Source organism: Chrysochloris asiatica, unplaced genomic scaffold, assembly GCF_000296735.1.
Source record: "Chrysochloris asiatica unplaced genomic scaffold, ChrAsi1.0 scaffold00123, whole genome shotgun sequence".
Taxonomy (NCBI): domain Eukaryota; kingdom Metazoa; phylum Chordata; class Mammalia; order Afrosoricida; family Chrysochloridae; genus Chrysochloris; species Chrysochloris asiatica.
In genome coordinates this window covers 10,029,082-10,049,257 of record NW_006408641.1, presented here as the reverse complement: position 1 = coordinate 10,049,257, position 20,176 = coordinate 10,029,082, and the positions used below count along the sequence as shown (strand labels likewise).

Sequence of the window (20,176 nt, the reverse complement as noted above, 5' to 3'; positions counted from 1 at the left end):
CAGATTTCCATATTCACTATACGACTTACATATATGCATATGAGACGACTGAAAATACCATGGCTTGGGTCAGGCACATTTTTGTTTTTAAACTGCCATCTTTGCTCTTGAACACTTTAAAGAGGTTTAGTGCAGCAGATGCAATTGCCTGATTAAATACATCGTTTGATTTTTTGACTGCTGGGTCCATGAGTGTTGATGGTTGATCCGAGCAAAATGAAGTCTTTGACTTCAGTCTTTTCTCCATTGATCTTGAAGTTATTTACTGGTCCAGTTGTAAGGATTCTTGTTTTCTTTACATTGAGATGCAAACTGTACCGAAGGCTGTAGTCTTTGATCTTCATCAGTAAGTATTGTAAGTCCTCGAGGCTTTCAGCAAGCAAGCTTGTGTCATTGCATATCATAGGTTGTTAATGAATTTCCTTCCAGTTCTGATGCCACGTTGTTCTTCATGTAATCCAGCATCTTGGATTATTTGCTCAGCATACAGATTGAGTAAGTATGGTGAAAGGACATAACCTTGCTGCACACTTTTTCTGTTTTAAAACCATTTAGTGCCCCTTTTTCTGTTTGAACAACTGCCTCATGGTCTGTATACACATTCCTCATGAATACAATTAAGTGTTCCAGAATACTCATTCTCTACAGTGTTGTTCATAACTTGTCATGATCCACATAATTGAAAGCCTTTGCATAGTCAATAAAGCACAGGTAAACATCTTTCTGGTATTCTCTGCTTTCAATCAAGATCCATCTTACATCAGCAGTTTTTGAATTAACTAACAAAACTTTACTTGCGATATTAATAATATTGTACGATGATTTCCACATTCCATTGGGCCACCTCTCTTTGGAATCGACACAAATATGGATCTCTTCCAATCAGTTGGCTAGGCAGCTGTCTTCCAAATTTCTTGGCTTAGATGAGTGAATGCCTCCAGTGTGATATCAATTTGTTGAAATATTTCAATTTGTATTCCATCAATTCCCAGTTCCTTGCTCTTTGCCAGTGCCTTCAATACACCTTAAATTTCTTGTTTCAGTATCATAGGCTCTTGATCATATGTTACTTCTTAAAACAGTTGGGCTTGAACTATTTCTTTTTGGTATAGTGACTGTATATTCTATTTTCTTTTGATGCATTGTGCATCATTCAGTATTTTGCCCAAATAATCCTTCAGTATTTTAAGTCGAGGCTTAAATTTTTTCTTCCGTTCTTTCAGCTTGAGAAATACTGAGCATGTTTTTTCCCTTTTGGTTTTCTAACTCTAGATCTTTATTCATTTCATTATAGTATTTGTCTTCATGAGCTGCCCTTTGAAATTTTCTGTTCAGTTCTTTTTCTTCCTCATGTCTTCCATTTGCTTTAGCATCTCTACGCTGGAGAACAAGTTTCAAAGTTTCTTCTGACGTCCATTTTGGCCTTTTCTTTCATTCCTTGTCTTCTTAATGACCTTTAGCTTTCTTCCTGTATGATGCTCTTGATATCATCACATAATTCTTTTTGTTTTCTGTCATTAGTGTTTAATGTATCAAATTTGTCCTTGAGATGATCTCTAAATTTATGTGGGATATGTTCTAGGTCATATGTTGGCTCTCATGGACTTGTTTTAAGTTTTTTCAGCTTTATCTGGAACTTGCTTATGAGTAATTGTGGTCTGTGCCTGGCCTTGTTTTGGCTGATGATATGGAGCTTTTCCACAGTCTCTACAGACATAGTCAATTTGATTTCTGTGTATTCCATCTGGTGAGGTCCATGTGTACAATTGTCTTTTATGTTGTTTAAAAAAAGGTATTTTCATTGAAGAGTTCATTGGTCTTGCAAAATTCTATTGCGTAATCTCCAGCATCATTTCTATCACCTAGGCCTTATTTGGAGTCCTGGTGTGGTGCTGTGGGTTAATGTGCCAGACTGCAAAACCATTTAAACTGCAAGGTTGGCGGTTTGAGCTCACCAGCTGCTCCATGGAAAAGCTATACAGGGTCGCTATGGGTCAGAATTGACTTGACGGCACTTCACAACAACAACAGGCCTTATTTTCCAACTATTAATCCTTCCGGATTGTTTCCAACCTTTGCATTCCAATCACTAGTAATTATTAATCCATCCTGATAACGTATTTGATCAATTTCAGACTGAAGAAATTGGTACAGTTCTTGACAGTGTCATCATTACTGGCTCTCGTGGTTGGTGCATAAATTTAAATAATAAGTGGTATTAACTGGTCTTCCTTGTGGTGGTTGGTGGTTGTGTGCTGTCAAGTCGGTTCTGACTCATAGCAACCCTGTATAGGGTCTCCAAGATTGTAAATCTGTATGGGAGCAGAAAGCCTCATCTTTTCTCTGGTGGAATATATTGTCCTCCAGTTTCATCTGTTGTGTTATGCAGTGTTTCACAGAGTCGTTATTTTTCAGAACAGCATAGTATTCCATTGTGTATATAGACAGAGTTTGTTTGTTGATCCTTCCATTAATGGGCATTGAGGCTCTCTCCATCTTTTTGCTGTTGTAAGAAGTGATGAGCCTTGGTTTGCATAAATCTGTTCCTGTCATGGCTCTTGTTTCTTGTGAGCATATACCAAGTAGAGGAATTATTGGGTCATACAGTTTTTCTATTTCCAACTTTCTGATAAAGTGCCAAATTGTTTTTCATAGTGGTTGAACCATTTTACAATTCCACCTGCAATTTCAAAGGGTCCTAGTCTCTCCACATCCTCACAAGCATTTGTTGTTTTGGTTTTTTTTTTGAGTTTTGCTGTTCTTGATGGGGTATTTTGTGTACAAATCATTTTGTGTATAAATCACTATTTAGCTCTATCCGATTTAGCCCATTCATACCTCCTTATATCTTCCCCTATCTTCATTGTTTATCTGCCACTCTCGCTCTTCTTGTGTATTGCCCTAGCCCCCCTTGTATAATTGCCCTCTCTGTCACTTGAGGTAATATATGTCTACCCTGTAGCCAATGAATTACTCCCCCTTCCTCTCACCCTTAGGTTGACTTTGCAGATTTGGGTGAGAGACTGCCCTAGTTGGGATATTGTATATATATCCTCCCTGGGGCTCAGACTGCCTGAAATATGGGAGGGTCCCTGGGGTTGTACGCTGGTCAGAAAAAAAGGAATAAAATTTTATTTTATTTTATTCCTTGGATTTGCCAACATCTACCAATAGCTACCAGCGCTTCTAAGACTAAGTGTTGTTATTGTGAAGTGCCTTCGAGTCAGTTCTGACTCATAGCAACCCTGTACAGGGTTTCTGAGGAGCAGCTGGTGGGTTTGAACCACTGTCCTTGTGGTTCGCAGTCCAGTGCTGATTCTGCAGCTCCACATTGTTGTTAAGTACTATGGAGTCGGTTCTGACTCATAGTGACCCTGCACAGGGTTTCCGAGGCTGTAAATCTTTATGGGAGCAGAATGCCTCTTCTTTCTCCCGTGGAACCGCTGGTAGTTTCGAACTGCTGACCTTGAGGTTGGCAGCCTGACTTGTAACCATTATGGTACCAGAGCTCCATACAAGCTGTACTTAATAAGTTGTACAACAACAGCATAATGATTACGAGTCAGACTGCTAGCCTCAAGGTCTGCAGTGTGAACGTTTTGAAACTACCAGCTGTTCCGTGGGAGAAAGATGAGGTGTTCTGCTCCTGTAAAGATTTATAGTTTCGGAAACACTATATAAGATTACTATGAGTCGGAACCGACTCCACGGCATACCACCACAACACCATTAATAAGTAGTCAATTGGTGTTTGTTTTTGTTTTTTTTTTTAATTAGAAGAAAAAGAGAACCTAGTGTGGCTTTTGTGTGTCTTAAAATCTCAGTGGAGAGACTTGGGTGAATCAAATCTTTCCCAGTATTTTCTTAAGGAATGGAGACTTTGCTCTTCTGCCTATTGCTTCCTTGCTAGGCTTGAAGTCAGACTTCTTTCCCCTGAGTAAAAACTGAATGAGGCCAGACTTCCAATTATAAAGATCTGAAGGCTGGGAAAGGAAATTCACTGGCTATGTAACCTGGAAAAATTACTTAACCTCACTTTACATCAGTTTCCTCTTCTGTAAAATAGAGATGTCAATACCTATTTCTAGAGTTGGAGAATTAGAGATAGTATATATAAATCACCTAGCATAGAATGTTTAATAAAATGGTATTATTATTACTGACTAAAATCTGAATGTTCTAGGCCACTCTAAGGAGTAAAGGATATGAGATTCTTTTCACTAAGGATGAAGGATAGCTGTTTAGGAGAAGAAGTAATGCATCGGTTTTCTGTTGCTGTGTAACAAACTTCTGTGGCTCAAAACAACAATGAGATCTTTTTTCTTATAGTTCTGTGTTTTTTCTATTTGTCTCCTTAGATTTATTTGTATGGCTGCAGTCAGATGATGCTTAGAATGGCTGGATGTTCCAAGATGGCCTGACTCACATGTCTGGCTATGGCTGTTGGCTGTTTGTTGGAACATCTTGATTCTCCTCCAAGTGGCCTCTCATTCTTCTGTAGGCCAGTTTCCTTAAAACATGGCAGTCTTAGGACAGCGCTCTGAAAGGGCGAGCCCCAGAGTTTGCTTATGAATCATGGACTTACTTGCTTTGACAGTTGCTCTTACCCCTTTGGTCAAGGCAAGTGTCAGGGCCAACTCCTGAGTCACTGTGGGAGGGGACTTAGGTTCCTTCTTGTTGGAGAGGAGTAGCATCTGTGACCATTTTTAATCCACCACAAGACTGAGGCTTGATCGACGTGTTTCTTGGCTTAATATTGGCCTCAGAAAGAAAAGATTCTGTTGGGTTTTCCAGTTTTCCTCTTATCACTGATACCTTTTTTGTATTACTATTTTACAGAAGAGGAATGGGAGATGATTTACTAACTAAAAGTTGAATTGAAGCATAATGCTTGCTCTTATTCATTTAAAGATGTATGAAGCAGAGACTAATCTCAGGGTGTGCAAATGGCAGGAAAGCAGAAATCTCTTCCCTTTAAGGAAGAATTGCCTTGTGAAATAGTCTTGCTGAATGCTGCTTCACGTTTACCCACTTGCATTGTTAGAAAAACAATAAAGAAGAAGATGGGTAACCATATGCAAAGGGTTTTGCAGAAGAATTTCCTCACTGAATGACTGGACTTACTTGATTCATTGTTGTTGTTAAATGCTGTTGTTGTTAAATGCTGTCGAGTCAATTTTGACCCATAATGACCCTGGACAGAGTTTCTGAGGAGTGAGTGGCTGGTGAGCTTGAACCAGTTTTATGCAGGATAACTCTTCCAGAGCACAATTACTCTTTCTCTTTCTAATATGCCAGTACTGCCTCCGTCACAACCCCCAAACAAAGACAGCGCTGTTCTAAGTTATAGAATCATAAACTTTTGATCACAGTGATATCAAAAGTTTATGATTCTATAACTTAGAAGAGTGTTGTTCTTTCGTTGGGGGTATGATGGAGGCGGTACTGGCATATTACAAAGAGAGAAACTGTGTTTTGGAAGAATTGCCCTGCATAGAATTTTAATTTCACTTGTTTGTAAGTTCAGATTTACCTTCTATTGTTGTGACAAACACTCTATTTAGTACTACATCTTGAAGATCGGCTATTTTGTGTGTGTGTGAATGTTCTTAGGTTAGAATAAAAAAGAGAAGAAATCAAAGTAAGAAATAAATGTATATAATTGTTTGCATCTAGCAATTACCTGGCCATAACTACAGTTTGTCTAATTAAAATGGTTTTTATGCTTTTTCCTTTTCATATCCTATGTTCTTACCAAGACATGGTTCTGAAACCACCTGATTTTATAGCAGAACACCAGGCTCAAATGGTCCTCTTGTCAACTGAGAATACCTTGTCAATAATTGATCATAAAGTGGACTAGTTTCCTTATTTTCGTCTCTCTCTTGTCTTTGGGGCTGAAGGGTAGCTACTCTTCACTCCACTGTAAAGCTGTGCAGCAAGCAATCTGGTGTGGGTTAATGTGCATAATGTTCACATGTTGGCTACTTTGAGCATTATGCACGTTAATATTTGTTTGATTTGATTTGAGTGATGGTGTTTCTACAGAGGAACCCATCCCACTTCTAGTACTTAGGTTTTAGAACAGTGAGATTCAAAGGTATGGCTGACATTCTATACTAGTTCACCTAGAGGTTAGGTTCTTGGTGGGAAGCAGAATTTAATCTGCAAATAAATATGCTACCTAAAATGAGTCATTGATATCCTGACTGGAATATTTACAAACTGGGATATTGTGAAAAACATCTGCCCATCAACTGTGCAGGCAGGTCATTGGCTCCCTTCTTTGGGTTTCACTGTTCTTCCTGTTAAAAGTAATTTTATGTTATTTAGATATGGTTGCCATGTGTTTTTGCTTCTCAATCCATTTCTGATTATAAATGATACTGACACATGAGTTGCTTTGTTTTTGATTTAATGTTTTATAAGTCTCAGGAATCTGTGCTGATTTTTGTTCTCTCTTATTTTTTCAGAATGGACTGCTGAGTTATGAAGTATTTCAGACCCGATAGTATAGCATCACTGTGCCACTCACTCCTTTATCTTCTACTAGTTATTTAAATTGGACTTTTAATATCCTACCAGCTGCTCTTCAGACACACATGGTGCATTGTTGCCATTCCCCGGATTGCATCTTTGAAACACAGGCTCTTAGTAACCTTCAGCAAACAAAGAGACAACCTCCGGTATCTGTTTACCAAGAGGTAGTCATCCTGACTGCCCTCTAGCTTTTGCTGGATCTGGATTTGAATTCCACCATGGAGCCTCGCATGGAGTCCTGCTTGGCACAGGTGTTGCAGAAGGATGTGGGGAGGCGATTGCAGGTTGGCCAAGAACTTATAGATTATTTCTCAGACAAACAGAAGTCGGCTGACCTTGAGCATGACCAGACCATGTTAGATAAACTTGTGGATGGACTTGCTACCTCTTGGGTGAACTCTAGCAACTACAAGGTAAGCTTTACTGAGATGTCTGCACTACCTTGGATCAAATTGGTCCAATTTGTGAGCTATCAGCGTGCCCCCGTGGCTTCCAGTAAGACAAAGGTAGACAGGTTATGGCTTTTGGCATTTTTGGTATTTTATTCTCGAGCAAGTAGAGTTTTCTTTGATTTCTGCGGGAGAGTTTTAAAAAAAAAAAAAATTATCCTTTAGAACTATAAGAAAAGGCCAAGTGATAAAGAGAAGATTATAAGCACTTGCAGCCTTAAATTGAAAGTGTATGTTATATCTTGCAACAGGTGGGTTATGAGAAAAAATACCTTGGTGAGTGGCCCTGCATGAATGACAAGTGTCTTCATTGGTTTTCTTTGTGAGATGGAATTAGGAATTGGATGTGAAATATTCCACCTTTAGGTTGCTGTTTTGAAGTTGGTCCAGGAGTAGGATGGTTTGTCATGGGCTGTTCTGTGACCTGTGTGCAATGGTCTAGAGGACATCCTTCAGGTTCTAGAGCTCTTCATGTGCTCTTGGGAGTAGGGTCATATGGCTCAAGTGACTTGTGAAGGCCGACCATTGTATCATACAAGGACTGAGCTCTCATGAATAAAAACTAGACTGGATTTGAAGTACAAAAAGGTGTCATTCTCTTCTTTGGCCCACAACGAACGTACTGTCTTCTAGTATGCCAAGAAGATGGCCCCTTTGGATCATGTTGAGATGAAAGGAAAAGTGGGAAGTTTGCATGCATAATTGGCAGCAGGTGTTATGTTGCTGTTAGTTGTTGTCGTGCCGATACCCATTCAGAGTGGTCTTATGCACAATAGAATTAAACACTGCCTGGTCCGGTGCCAACAACCTCACAGTCGTTTGCTACACTTGAGCCCATTGCTGCCGCCACTGTGCCTGTCCATCTTGTTAGGGGTCTTCCTCTTTTTCACAGACTCTCTACTTAATGAAGCATGATGTTCTCCAGGGACTGGTCCCTCCTGATAAGATGTCTGAAGTATGAGAGATGAAGTCTGGGCATCCTGGCTTCCGACTGTACTTCTTCCAAAACAGATTTGTTTGTTCTTTTCTTTGCAGTCTATGGTACTTTTAACATTCTCCTCCAATACCATAACTCAAATGTATCAATTAATCTACTGTCTTCCTTATCCATTGTTCAACTTTCACATGCTTATGAGGCTGTTGAAAATCTTATTACTTGGGTTAGGCACACCTTAGTCCTCAAATTGACATCTATGCTCTTGAACACTTTAAATAGGTCTTGAGCAGCAGATTTGCCTAAATGCAATATGTTGCTAGATTTCTTGACTGTCTCTTCTATGAGGGTTGATGGTTGATCCAAGCAAAATGTCTTTGACAACTTCAGTTCTTTTCTCCATTTATATGGATGTTGTTACTTGCTCCCATGATGAGGATTTTTGTTTTCTTTACATTGAGGTGCCATCCATACTAAAGGCAGTGGTCTTTGATCTTCATCAGTATTTTAAGTCTTCTTTGTTTTCAGCAAGCAAGGTTGTAACATTCGCATATCATAGATTGTTAATCAGTCTTCCGCCAACCCTGATGTCATTGTCTTCATATAATTCAGTTTCTTGGATTATTTGCTCAGCATACAGATTGAATAAGTATGGTGAAAGAATACAACCTTGGTGCACACCTTTTCCAATTTTAAACCATTCAGTGTCCTCTTGTTCTATTCAAACAACTCCTTATTTGTCCATGTACAGATTCCTCATGAGCACAGTTAAGCATTCCGTAATACTCATTCTTTGCAATGCTGTCCATAGCTTGTCATGAGCTACATAATTGAAAGCCTTTGCGTAGTTAATAAAGCACTTATAAACATCTTTCTGGTATTCTCTGCTTGCAGCCAAGATCCATCTGATGTCACTGGTGATATCTCTTGTTCGACATCCTCTTCGGAGTCCAGTTTCAACCTCTGGAAGTTCTCTGTCAATATACTGTTGCAGCTCTTTTTGAATTATCTTTAGCAAAATTTTGCTTGCATGAGATATTAATGATATTGTCCAATGATTTCCACCTTCCGTTGGGTCACTGCTCTTTGGAATGAGCACAAATGTAGATCTCTTACAGTCGGCCAGATAATTATCTTCCAAATTTCTTCGTGTGGATGAGTATCCAGTGCTACATCCGTTTGTTGAAAGATTTCAATTTGTATTCCATCAATTCCCGGAGGCTTCTTCCTTTAGTATCACTGGCTCTTGATTGTATGCTACCTCTTGAAATGGTTTGAACCTCAACTATCTCTTTCTGTTATAGTGACTCTGTGTATTCCTTCTGTCTTCTTTTGATGCTTTCTGCATCATTCAGTATTTTGACCATTACAAGTCTAGGCTTGAATTTTTCCTCAGTTATTTCAGCTTGAGAAATGCTGAGCATTTTCTTTCCTTTTGGTTTTCTAACTCCAGGTCTTTGCACATTTCATCGTATCAAAACATGGAATGTATGAAGTATGAATCTAGGAAAACTGGAAGATGTCAAAAATGAAATGAAACATAAAAACATTGATATCCTAGGAATTAGTGAACTGAAATGGACTGGTATTGGCCATTTTGAATCTGACAGTCACATGGTTTACTATGCCGGAAATGACAAATTGAAGAGGAATGGTGTCACGTCCATCATCAAAAAGAACATTTCAAACACATCTTGTAGTACAGTGCTGTCTATGATAGGATAGTATCCATATGTCTACAAGGAAGACCAGTTAATATTACCAGCTATTCAAATTTATGCAACAACCACTAAAGTCATCGATGATGAAATTGGAGAATTCTTCCAACTTCTTCAGTCTGAAATTGATTAAGCATGCCATCAAGATGTTTTGATAATTACTAGTGATTGGAATGCAAAGGTTGGAAGGGGATTAGTGGTTGGTAAATAATGGCCTTGGTGATAGAAATGATGCTGGAGAGATCACATGTCAGAATTTTGCAAGAGTAATGACTTTTTCATTGCAAATACCTTTCTTAAACAACATAATAGACGACTGTTAGCGTGTATCTCATCAGATGGAATACACAGAAATCAAATTGACTACATCTGTGGAAAGACATGGTGGAAAAGATCCATATCACTAGCCAAAATAAGGCCAGGGCACACTGTGGAACATATCATCAATTGCTCATATGCAAATTCAGACTGAAGCTGAAGAAAACTAAAACAAGTTCACGAGTGCCAAAATTTGGCCTTTAACATATCCCCTGTGAATTTAGATATCATCCGAATTACAGATTTGATGGAGTAGACACTAGAAGAATTGTGGGATAATATCAAGAACATCAAACAAGAAGAAAGCAAATGATCATTAAGAAGATAAGACAAGAAAGAAGGAAAACACCAAAACATATGTCAGAAGAGATCAAACCTTGCTCTCCAGCACAGAGATGATAAAGCAAATGGAAGAAATGAGGAGGAAAATGAGTTGAACAGAATGTTTCAAAGGGCAGCTCGAGAAGACAAAGTCAAATATTATAATGAAATGTGCAAAGACCTAGCACGTGCTATTGATATGTCAAAGAGTCTTAGAGAATCTTTTGTATGTTCTTTTATTCATCCAATCTGCTGAGATTTGAGACTGGTGTTTACAAGATTATTTTGTTTGCTCTGGTATGGATTCTGTTTTCCAAATGCATTAACCTTTGTTATCATTTAGTAGTCTGATGTGGGATTGGGATGATCACTGGACAGCTAACAGCAAGGTCCATGGTTCATATCCACCACCTGCTCCTCAGAAACTCTATACAGGGTTGCTATGAGTCAGAACCAACTTGATGGCACTTAACAACCACAATCATTTAAGAGAGAGCAGACTATATTACTTAAGGGTGTTACCTAAGACTTTAATTTTTTACTTACAACTTGATATTTATTCTTCCTGAAAGCTGAGGTTAAATTTTGTTTCATTCATTTAACAACTGCTTTTTATGGTGCCAAATAGCAGGTATGCTGGCTCTACAGAGAGATTAGTTGTTAAATTTTTGAGGGTTATGCAGCCACTTTGTCTGTCTGAATTCACAACTTTGTATATACAGGCACACATTGTTTGCTTCACTTTATTGTACTTCATAGATGCTGTGATTTTACAAGATGAAGATTTATGACAATCCTGCATCGAAAAAGTGTACTGGCACCCTATTTCTAGAAGCATGTGCTTGTTTCATGTCTGTGGGTCACATTTTGTTAATTTTCATAGCATTTCAAACTTTTTTTGTAGTGCTATTGACTCCTAATAGGCTACAGTATAAGCATAGCTCTGATATGTACTAGGAAACAAAACATTTTCCATAACTGACTTTATTGTGATCTGGCTTTATTGTGGTGATCTCAAATGGAACCTGCAGTGTCTCTGAGGTATACCTGTAGCTGGATGCTCCTGGTTGAGAGTACCCAAACTCGGGCTTAATCAGCTTGAATGTTACTATGAAGAAATGTAGTATCTCAAAAATAAGCTCGGGAATCAATAAGGCAATGCCCTGGAAAAACAGAGTATCTTTTTGTATGTGCCTCTTGCCTTTCTTCTGTGCTCCCCAGCAGACTTTATTACATTTCATTGACTATAATGTCTTTGCATGCCCATTCTAGCATCTTTGGAAAAATGGAATTGATGTCCGTGATTGATTTTAAATTGGTGTGGTATCACAGGATAATGCACTGGACTGTAGTGTTGGTTTGAACTGCAAGGTTGCTAAGTCGAAACTGACTCAATGGCCCTTAACAACAGTGTTTGGAGGGGCAGCAAGATAGCACCATAAGATAAGCACTGGGCTTCGAATCACAAGGTCGGCGGTTCAAGCCCACCAGCTGCTCTTGTAAAAGATACGAAGCCTCAGCAACCCTATACTGGGTTGATATGAGTTGAAACTGATTTCACGGTGCTTAACAACTGCAACAATGTTATAGAGTTCTGGTATAGTGCTGTAGAATAAGCACTGGACTTCCAACTGCAAGGTTGGAAGCCTTATCAGGGTCACTATGAGTTGGAACTGATTCGACAGTACTTCACAGCATTGTCAAGAAGAGGTCAAACTTGCCTTGAATGAAGTGTGGCCATATGTAGATAATTGAACAATATTGGGTGACTGTTAGGAGTGAGGTTGGGAGAGAGATTGGGGTAGCATGAATGTTTAATAAGGCATCTACATAGTCTGCTATAATCCATAAGCTTTTTTTATTTTATAATTTATTTCTATGGTTGCAAGTTTACATAGCAGAAGATACAACAATTAATTAATCAGTTTCTGCATGTACAATTTTATGACAGTGATTATGTTTTCATAGTTGTGCACCCATTCCCACCGCTTTTTCCAAATTCTTTCTCTTCCACTGTCATTGCCTTCTAAGATTCTTGTCTAATAGGGTTTCCTGTTCAGGGTTGCTATGGGTCGAAACCGACTCGACGGCACTTAACAACAACAACAACAACATCATTGCCTTCTAAGATTCTTGTCTAATCATTTGAGTTGCTGTATTCAGTTTGATCCCATATAGATAGTTCTTAAAAGCGCATAAAGCTCAAAGCTATAGTTTTTTACTATTTAAGTTAAAGCTGTTTGACTTTAAGAAGACATCAGGGGATAATTTTGGCTTAAAATTTAAAGGTTATCTCAGGGCAGTAGTTTCAGGACTTCATCCAGCTTCCATGGCTCCAGTTTGGATTCTGGGAAAGTCTGATTTCTGTTCCACATTTTCCCCCTTTTGATCAGGATTCTGCTATAAAATATTTGATCAAAACATTTAGTAGTGGTAGCCAGGACCATACCATTCTTCTGGTCTCATGACCAAGAAGACAGTTTTTCATGAAGGCAATTAACCACACAGTGCATATCTTCCCCCATTCCTGACTTTCTTTTGTCTGTTGTGCTAGGTGAATAGAGACCAGTTGTTGTACCTTGAGTGACTGCTTGTATACTTTGAAAATTATAGGAATTACACAACAAACTAGTATATAGAAGAGAAGCACTGAATACAGTCTTAGACTAATTAACTGGGATGTCCCATGAAACCATGACCCTAAACTTCCAAAACTTGAAATCTAAGCCCCTGAGGTTTTGGTTGTTTTTAAGCCTCAGCAACTGGTACAACTTATTGGCAGCAATTATATTAATTGGGTGTGTAACCCTACTTGTGTAAACTCTCTTAACCTCTTCTAGTTTCAGTTTCCCCTTCTATAGAGTGGGGATCATTGAATTATGAGGAATTGAATGAGAGGGCACATACAAAGTTTACACATGCCTGCCACATGGAAGCACTCAAATGTTTGTTGTTGTTAGGTACTGTTGATTTGACTCCTACTCATAGCAACCCTGTGTACAGCAGAACGTCACTGCCCAGTCCTGCTCCAGCCTCACAGTTGTTGCTGTGTTTGAGCCCATTATGTTACTCCATCTCTTTGAGGGTCTTCCTGTTTTTTTGTTGACTTTCTACTTGACCAAGCATGATGTCCTTCTTCAGAGATTGTTCTTACTTGATAATATGTCCAAAGTACATAAGATTAAAATTCTACTATGCTGGCCTTCCAAGAAGCATTCTAGGTGTACTGCTTCCAGTACAGATTTGGTTGTTCTTCTGGTCCCCATGAGCACAGTCAATATTTCTTTGCCAACACCATAATTCAAAGGGATCAATTCTTCTCCAGTCTTCCTTATTCACTGTCCAGCTTTCACTTGCATATGAAATGACTGCAAATAGCATAGAGTTGAATTTCTGACAAGATGGTGGACTAGGCAGATACTTTATACAGACCCTCAACAACAAAGATACGGAAGGCCAAATGAAACACATACAGAGGACATTCGTGGAATTCTGAGATTCAGAGAAAGGTTAGAGAAGTAAATTTAATACCTACTGGAAAGAGCAGCTCAGCAGGGACATTGAAAGAGGGAGACAGAGCGACCATCTTGAACTTTCGTGAGCAGATTAACATGACTGATGTAAAAGGTATAATCCTTCTTGTTCCCCACACTCCCCTGGATAAACAGACGTGAGGCTGCCCTCCCACAATCATCTACCCCCATCACAGACTCTGCTGTCCTGGAGTTCTGAGCTTTGAAGATTCAGCCAGTGTGAGGTGGATGTCTATTGTGCTGCCTTGGCACCTGGGTTCAGACGGGCTCTTCTCCAGATCTCCAGAACCCACAGAGCCTCCAGGCCAAAATTAGACTTGCTCAGCCTCCCTGCCCCCAGCTGCCCTCTGGTGTGCTGACAGACACTGAAACTAGCAACCTGAAGGGTCTTCACGAACCACTCTGGGTTGGGTACTGTGAACATCGACAGCACCTAGGCCTGCAGGAACTCCATCTAGGGGAGGGTACTCAGTGGACACATCCTTCCTCCACCCACCTTGTAAAGTCCATGGCCAGCAGGAGCTCCCCAGAAATTTTCGCTTCTGTACGTCCAACAACAGCTTTGGGTTTTGGCTGTTCATTTTTCCTTTTGTTGTTTAGTTGATTTTGTTTGTCTTTTTCGTCTTTTCCTTCCCTTGTTTATTTTTCTTCTTTTCTTGTTTCTCGTCTCCACCGTCTTTTCCTCTTGATTTTTCTTTACAATTCTCTAGTCTCATTCTCTTTTCATAATACCTGTTCTGCTTTTTCTCCAGTGTTGTTTTTTTTGTATTTTCTCTAATTTTTTTCCTTGTACAGCTTTATTTTCCTGTCCCCTTTTTCTCTTTTTAGTTTATGTTCTTTTTTTCTTGTTGCTGCCTATTTTTGTTTTTCTTTTTTTCTCTTATTATATTCTGCTTTCACTGTTAGCTTTTTTCTTGTTTTGCTGTTTTCCTGTGTGTTTTTTCCTCCTGCCCCACCTGACGGGAGACAATAGCCATGCCCATACAACTTAGCCACAGCCGTACCTTCTGCAGCTCCACATGCTGGATAAGAAGAGCCAGTAACCAGCTCCTATACCAACTGATCTGGAGTTCTGGTGTGGCGCTGTGGGTTAATACGCTGGACTGCAAAGTCGGTTTGAACTGCATGGTCAGTGGTTCAAGCTCACCAGCCACTTCTTAGAAACCCTGTATAGGGTTACTAGGGGTTGGAACTGGCTTGATGACACTTAGCAACAAACAATACCAAATGACCAGTGATAGACATCAGCCAAACCCACCCTACATGGTGAACTGAAAACAGTGTCCATGTTTCTATTCTCTAATCACACGCACCTAAGAACACTAACCTACAATTGTCAATTAAATAAAAATACGGCACCAGAATATGATCTCAGAAGATTTAAGTTCACACACAAAAAACAGAGTGGCTCAAAAAAGAAGAAGAAAAAAATTACCAAGAAGCAGAGCCAGAAAATGTTTTTGAAGACAAAAAGATAATGAACTACCTGAGAAAGAATTCAAAAGAATGATGCTTATGTACCTTAAATGGATTGACATAATGATGGAGCAAAGCGAACAGAAACAAAAACTTCAGAAGAATTCAAGAAGACACTACAAGAACAGAAGACAGAAATTCATGAAAAATTTGAAAGAATACAAAAGTTGCAAATAAAAAGACCGAAATTTGATACTAAGATTTCAGAAATCTTAGTAAAAGGCAAAGGAATAGGTTTGAATCAATGGTAGCTCGAATTAGTGAGATTGAAGATGAATCTCTCAATACTAGTATGGTAGAAGAACAATCCATGTTAAGAACAATCTGATGAGAGAATGAAAAAATCGAGAGAAAGCCTGAGATTTGAGATACCATCAAGAGGAATAACTTACAGGAAATTGGAATTCCGGAACAGGAAGAGACCGTAAAAAGCAAGGAGAAAATTATTGAAGAGTTGATGAAAGTTCTAACATCAGGAAAGACAATAAGATTCAAGAAGCTTAATGAATGCTAAATGTGATAGACCCCAAAGAAAATTACCAAGACATTTCATAATCAAACTTTCCCAAACCACAAACAGAGAGAATCCTAAGAGCAGCTCAGGAAAAATGTAAAGTTACCTACAAAAAATAACCAATAAGACCAAGCTCTGATTTGTCACCAGAAACCATCTAGGCAAGAAGGCAATGGGATGACACATATAAAACTCTTGAAAGAAAAAAAAAATTGCCAACTAAGAATCATTTACTCAGCAAAGCTGCTTGACAAATATGGTGGTAAAATTAGGACATTTTCAGATTAACAGAAATTTAGGTAATTTGTAATAATCATACCAACTGTATGAAAAATACTAAGTTGTGTTCTCTGGATTCTGAACCAAAAGCAACCACAAAAGGACAAATAATTGTATGAGACCACTTTCTTGGTAAAAGAAGCCTTCTCTGATGGGGACCAAGGTGGGAGGGAAGGAAATTATTCACTGGGTAGAGGGTTGTTGTTGTTAAGCATTGTCAAGTTGCTTCCAACTCATAGGTCTCTCTATAGGGTTTCCCAGTGGTTTTAACTGCTGACCTTACGATTTAAACCAACCTTGTGGTCCAGTGCTTATCCTATAACACCACACCAGATAGAGGATAGACACATGTTAACTTGGGTGATGTTGTTGTTGTTATTAAGTATTGTCGAGTCGATTCCGACTCATAGCAACCTAAGGTTTCCAAGGAGTGGCTGGTGAGTTTGAACAGCCGACTTTGCAGTTCAAACCAATCTTTCGGTTCAGTACTTATTCTACAGTGCCCACACCAGGACTTGGGTGGTGGGGAAGACAATATATAACAAAAGGGAGCTTGGTACAGGAATGATGAAGGTAGTGGTAGACAACAGAGTACAAGCGTTAAGTGAATAGATGTAAGTACTGTTATGTTAACTGTTGGTACACGGAGGAGATTGCAGTCATTGTAATGACGTGAAATGTATGATTTATTGAATGTGGGACTAATGATCTGTAAAAAAAAAAAAAATTCATTTAAAAGAAAGCATGAGAGTTTTATGAGGATTTATGCAGTTGTCTTTAATTCTTGAAGGAGCTCTAGTAATGTAGTGGTTACGACTTGGGCTGCGAACCTCAAGGTCAGCAGTTTGAAACTACCAGCTGTTCCGCGGGAGAAAGATGAGGCTTTTTGCTCTCGTAAAGATTTACAGACTTGGAAACCCTGTACAAGGGTCGCTATGAGTCGGAACTGACTCCACGGCACATAACCACCACCACCACACTTACAATGGAGTCTTGGGTTAATGTACTGGACTGAAAGGTTGATTTGAACCGCAAGGTAGGTGGTTCAAGCTCACCAGCCACTCTTCAGAAACCCTATACAGTGTCGCTATGGGTCAGAACTGACTCAACGGCACTTAGCAGCAGCAGCAACAACAACAACAACAACAACAACAACACACTTAGAATAAGATGGAATATAATTGTTTAAAAAGGTATAATGGTATTTCAACTTGAAATGCATAAAATATAAGCATATGTTTAAAATGAAAAAAAAAAAGAAGAGAACCCTAGGTCAGGCTCATCTTTGTTCTCAAAGTGATGTCTTTGCTCTTTTATACTTTAAAGAGGTCTTTTGTAGCGGATTTGCCTAATGCATCATGTAGTTTGATTTCTTGACTGCTGCTTCTGTGAGTGTTGATTCCAATAAAATGAAATCCTTGACAATGTCAATCATTTCTCCGTTTATCATGATGTTGCTTGTTGGTCTAGTTGTAAGGAATTTTTTATCTTGAGGTATAATCCATATTTTAGGCTGTAGTCTCTGATCTTCATCTATAAGTGCTATAAGTCCTCTTGTTTTCAGCAAGCAAGATTGTATCATATGCCTTAGCTGGTTGGTCATTCGTCTCTTCCAGTTCTTGATGCTGCGTTCTTCATCTAGCCAGCTTCTCAGAATATTAGCTTGGCATGTTGCTCAGATGATAGCAGTGTGTCAAGACATGGGTCCTATCTTCAAGAGCTCATAGTAGGAAACAGAGAAATATCACATTGGTATCATACAGTATAGTGTTTCCAATAGCTGTTGTTGTTAAGTGTCATCAAGTTGGTTTCTTACCCAAAGTGACCCTGTATAGGGTTTCCAAGGAGCAGCTGGTGGGTTTGAGCCCTGTGATTCAAATTCACCATATGGTCCAGTGCTTATCCTACAGCATCACACCAGGGCTCCTAGAAGAAATAGGCGGAATTTTGTGGGACGCTAGAATGTTGAAAATTGGGTAGTATTTGCAACGTTACAAAGGAGTGAAATAGTAAGAAATAGTGCCTTCTTGAAGTTGTTCCTAAGCAAAGGCAGCACCACGTGAAGGAAAGTCAGGAAGACAGGGTTCGATTTTGCAGTAAGCCAGGATACACTCTTAACCCTAGCCATCCAGAGCAAGGGTGGAGCTCAACAGATGAGAAGTCATTTGGAGGTAGGTCCCAGCTCATATGTTAGAAGGACAACTTCTTTCAAACCCAGGAAGACATGCCAGTGCCTGCTGGCTCTCTATCTCTGGGTTCGTTAATTCTCTGCAAATACTCACAGAATTCATGGAGTGCATACCATAAATCATAATTAGTATTACTTAATATTACAACCAAAAAGGGTGCAAATGAGGTGCATACAGTGGGGTCTGTGATGGGTCACAGTGAAAACTTCCATGTCCTACAGAGAGGTTCACTATTGTTTTTCGTTTACACCAACCAGTCAGTCCATCTAAGCCTCCTTGTTCAGGACTCTTCTTGGCTTCCTTATGTGGCCATCTCTTATGAGGTTTAGTCAATATAGGACCCTCAGGAAGTCCCTCTTGATCTGGTCAGTCCCATTCATTAGCTTCCCATATTGATACCACTGGAAAGAACTGAGAAAAAAGGTCCAATGGCTTTGTGTAATGTGAGTCCACCCCTGGCAACTACTAACTTGCTTGCCAGCTATGAACAAGTCACTTCGTTATCTGCAGTGCCAATGTTGGACTAGGTTATCTCAAGATATAATGTTGGACCTAATATGGGTGGTGTGCTAGTCACTGGCCTTTTCCTGGGGTTCTAGTCCTACACAGTGCGGAGCAGTTGTACTTGTTCATGAACTTTTCAAGTGTGACAACCTGCCTTGTCATATCTGGAACCCAAAGCCTGGAACCTGTTTACTGCAGCACAAACACTGGTGACATGAGTGAACTTAGGACCTGAGAGACTATTACTTGTTACTTTACCAAAATCTGGAAACTGATCTTTAAAAAAAAATAAAATAAAATAAATCTCCTTTTCCCTTTCAATAATAGAAGCTAATGTACATTTTATGTTTTTTTTTAAAGGTTAAAAAAAATTTATTTAGAATGAGAAATTATAAATATAAAAAACTGACAAATACCACAAAATCCAGAAAATAATATTTCAATAAACTGCCTGGCATAATTAACAAATACTTATTTTAAAAAACTATGTTGAGGTATAACTAACATAACATTTACAAAGCACGTATACTTTTTTTTAAAAAAAAAAGATCAGCATGAAGCTAGTCCTTACATTGTTGTGGCTATTAAGTGCTGTCAAGTGGGCTCCAACTCATAGTGACCCTAATATAGGATTTCCACGGAGTGACTGGGGAGATTGAACCTCTCTGATCTTGAAGTCCAGTGTTTATCCTACTGTGTCACACCAGGATTCCTAAGGTGGAGGTTGAAGAGATCCCAAATGTCTGACTCTTCTAACAAGTTCTACCACTCCATGTCCTTGATGGCAACCACCCCTCCCCCCTTCCTCAGGTCCCAGGGTTCTGCAGCGACGCACAGAACACAGTTCTGTGTCAAAGGAAATGGTCACACAATTGTGGAGACTGGCAAGTCACAAATCCATAGTTCAGAGGTCAGCTTGAAGGATTCTCTCTTCACTCATGTAGTCTCCCCTTTTGGGTTCCTCACTCAGACTGTCAATGAACTCAGCTACAAGAGCTGTTGGGCCCCAAGTCTCAGGAACTGCAAGTCAGAAGTGATGAACCAGATGCAGCCTTTTGGTTTTAATAGTTGAATGTATCATCTGCAGCTTACCTTTTTTGTACGGGAGACCCATTGTCCATTCCTGGTCAGTGCTTCTCATAGACAGCTACCACCTATTTGCCAGTGGAGGCTTACATGTTGCATTTATGACAAATGGGTTTCAGTGAATGCGGATAGGTCTCTTGTGATACAATAGTGAATAATTGTTATTAGGACTGATTGTGAGGGTTGAGAATGTAAAGGAAAATGTTTTGTAGCAAGGAGGGAAGTGATTAACTTTTCAGTCTAGGAGTGGAGGTCCCTAGGACCACCAATGGAGAAGAGCGGAGAGTGGGACCCTACCCAGAGAAGCAGTGATGC

General features: G+C 39.3%; 1 protein-coding gene across 2 annotated transcripts in view; it reads left to right on the top strand.

Moving 5' to 3' along the window:
- The window catches only part of CLASP1 (cytoplasmic linker associated protein 1), a 304,172-nt gene that overhangs the window by 41,315 nt on the left and 242,681 nt on the right, over positions 1 to 20,176 (top strand). For both annotated transcript variants that reach the window (XM_006868737.1, XM_006868736.1), the window contains exons 3-4: positions 5,329 to 5,336; positions 6,474 to 6,953. Coding sequence is in view for 1 of the 2 variants with exons in the window: in XM_006868736.1 (XP_006868798.1) it covers positions 6,759 to 6,953 (195 nt within the window). In the remaining variant the exon portion in view is untranslated. The remainder of the gene's footprint in view (positions 1 to 5,328; positions 5,337 to 6,473; positions 6,954 to 20,176) is intronic.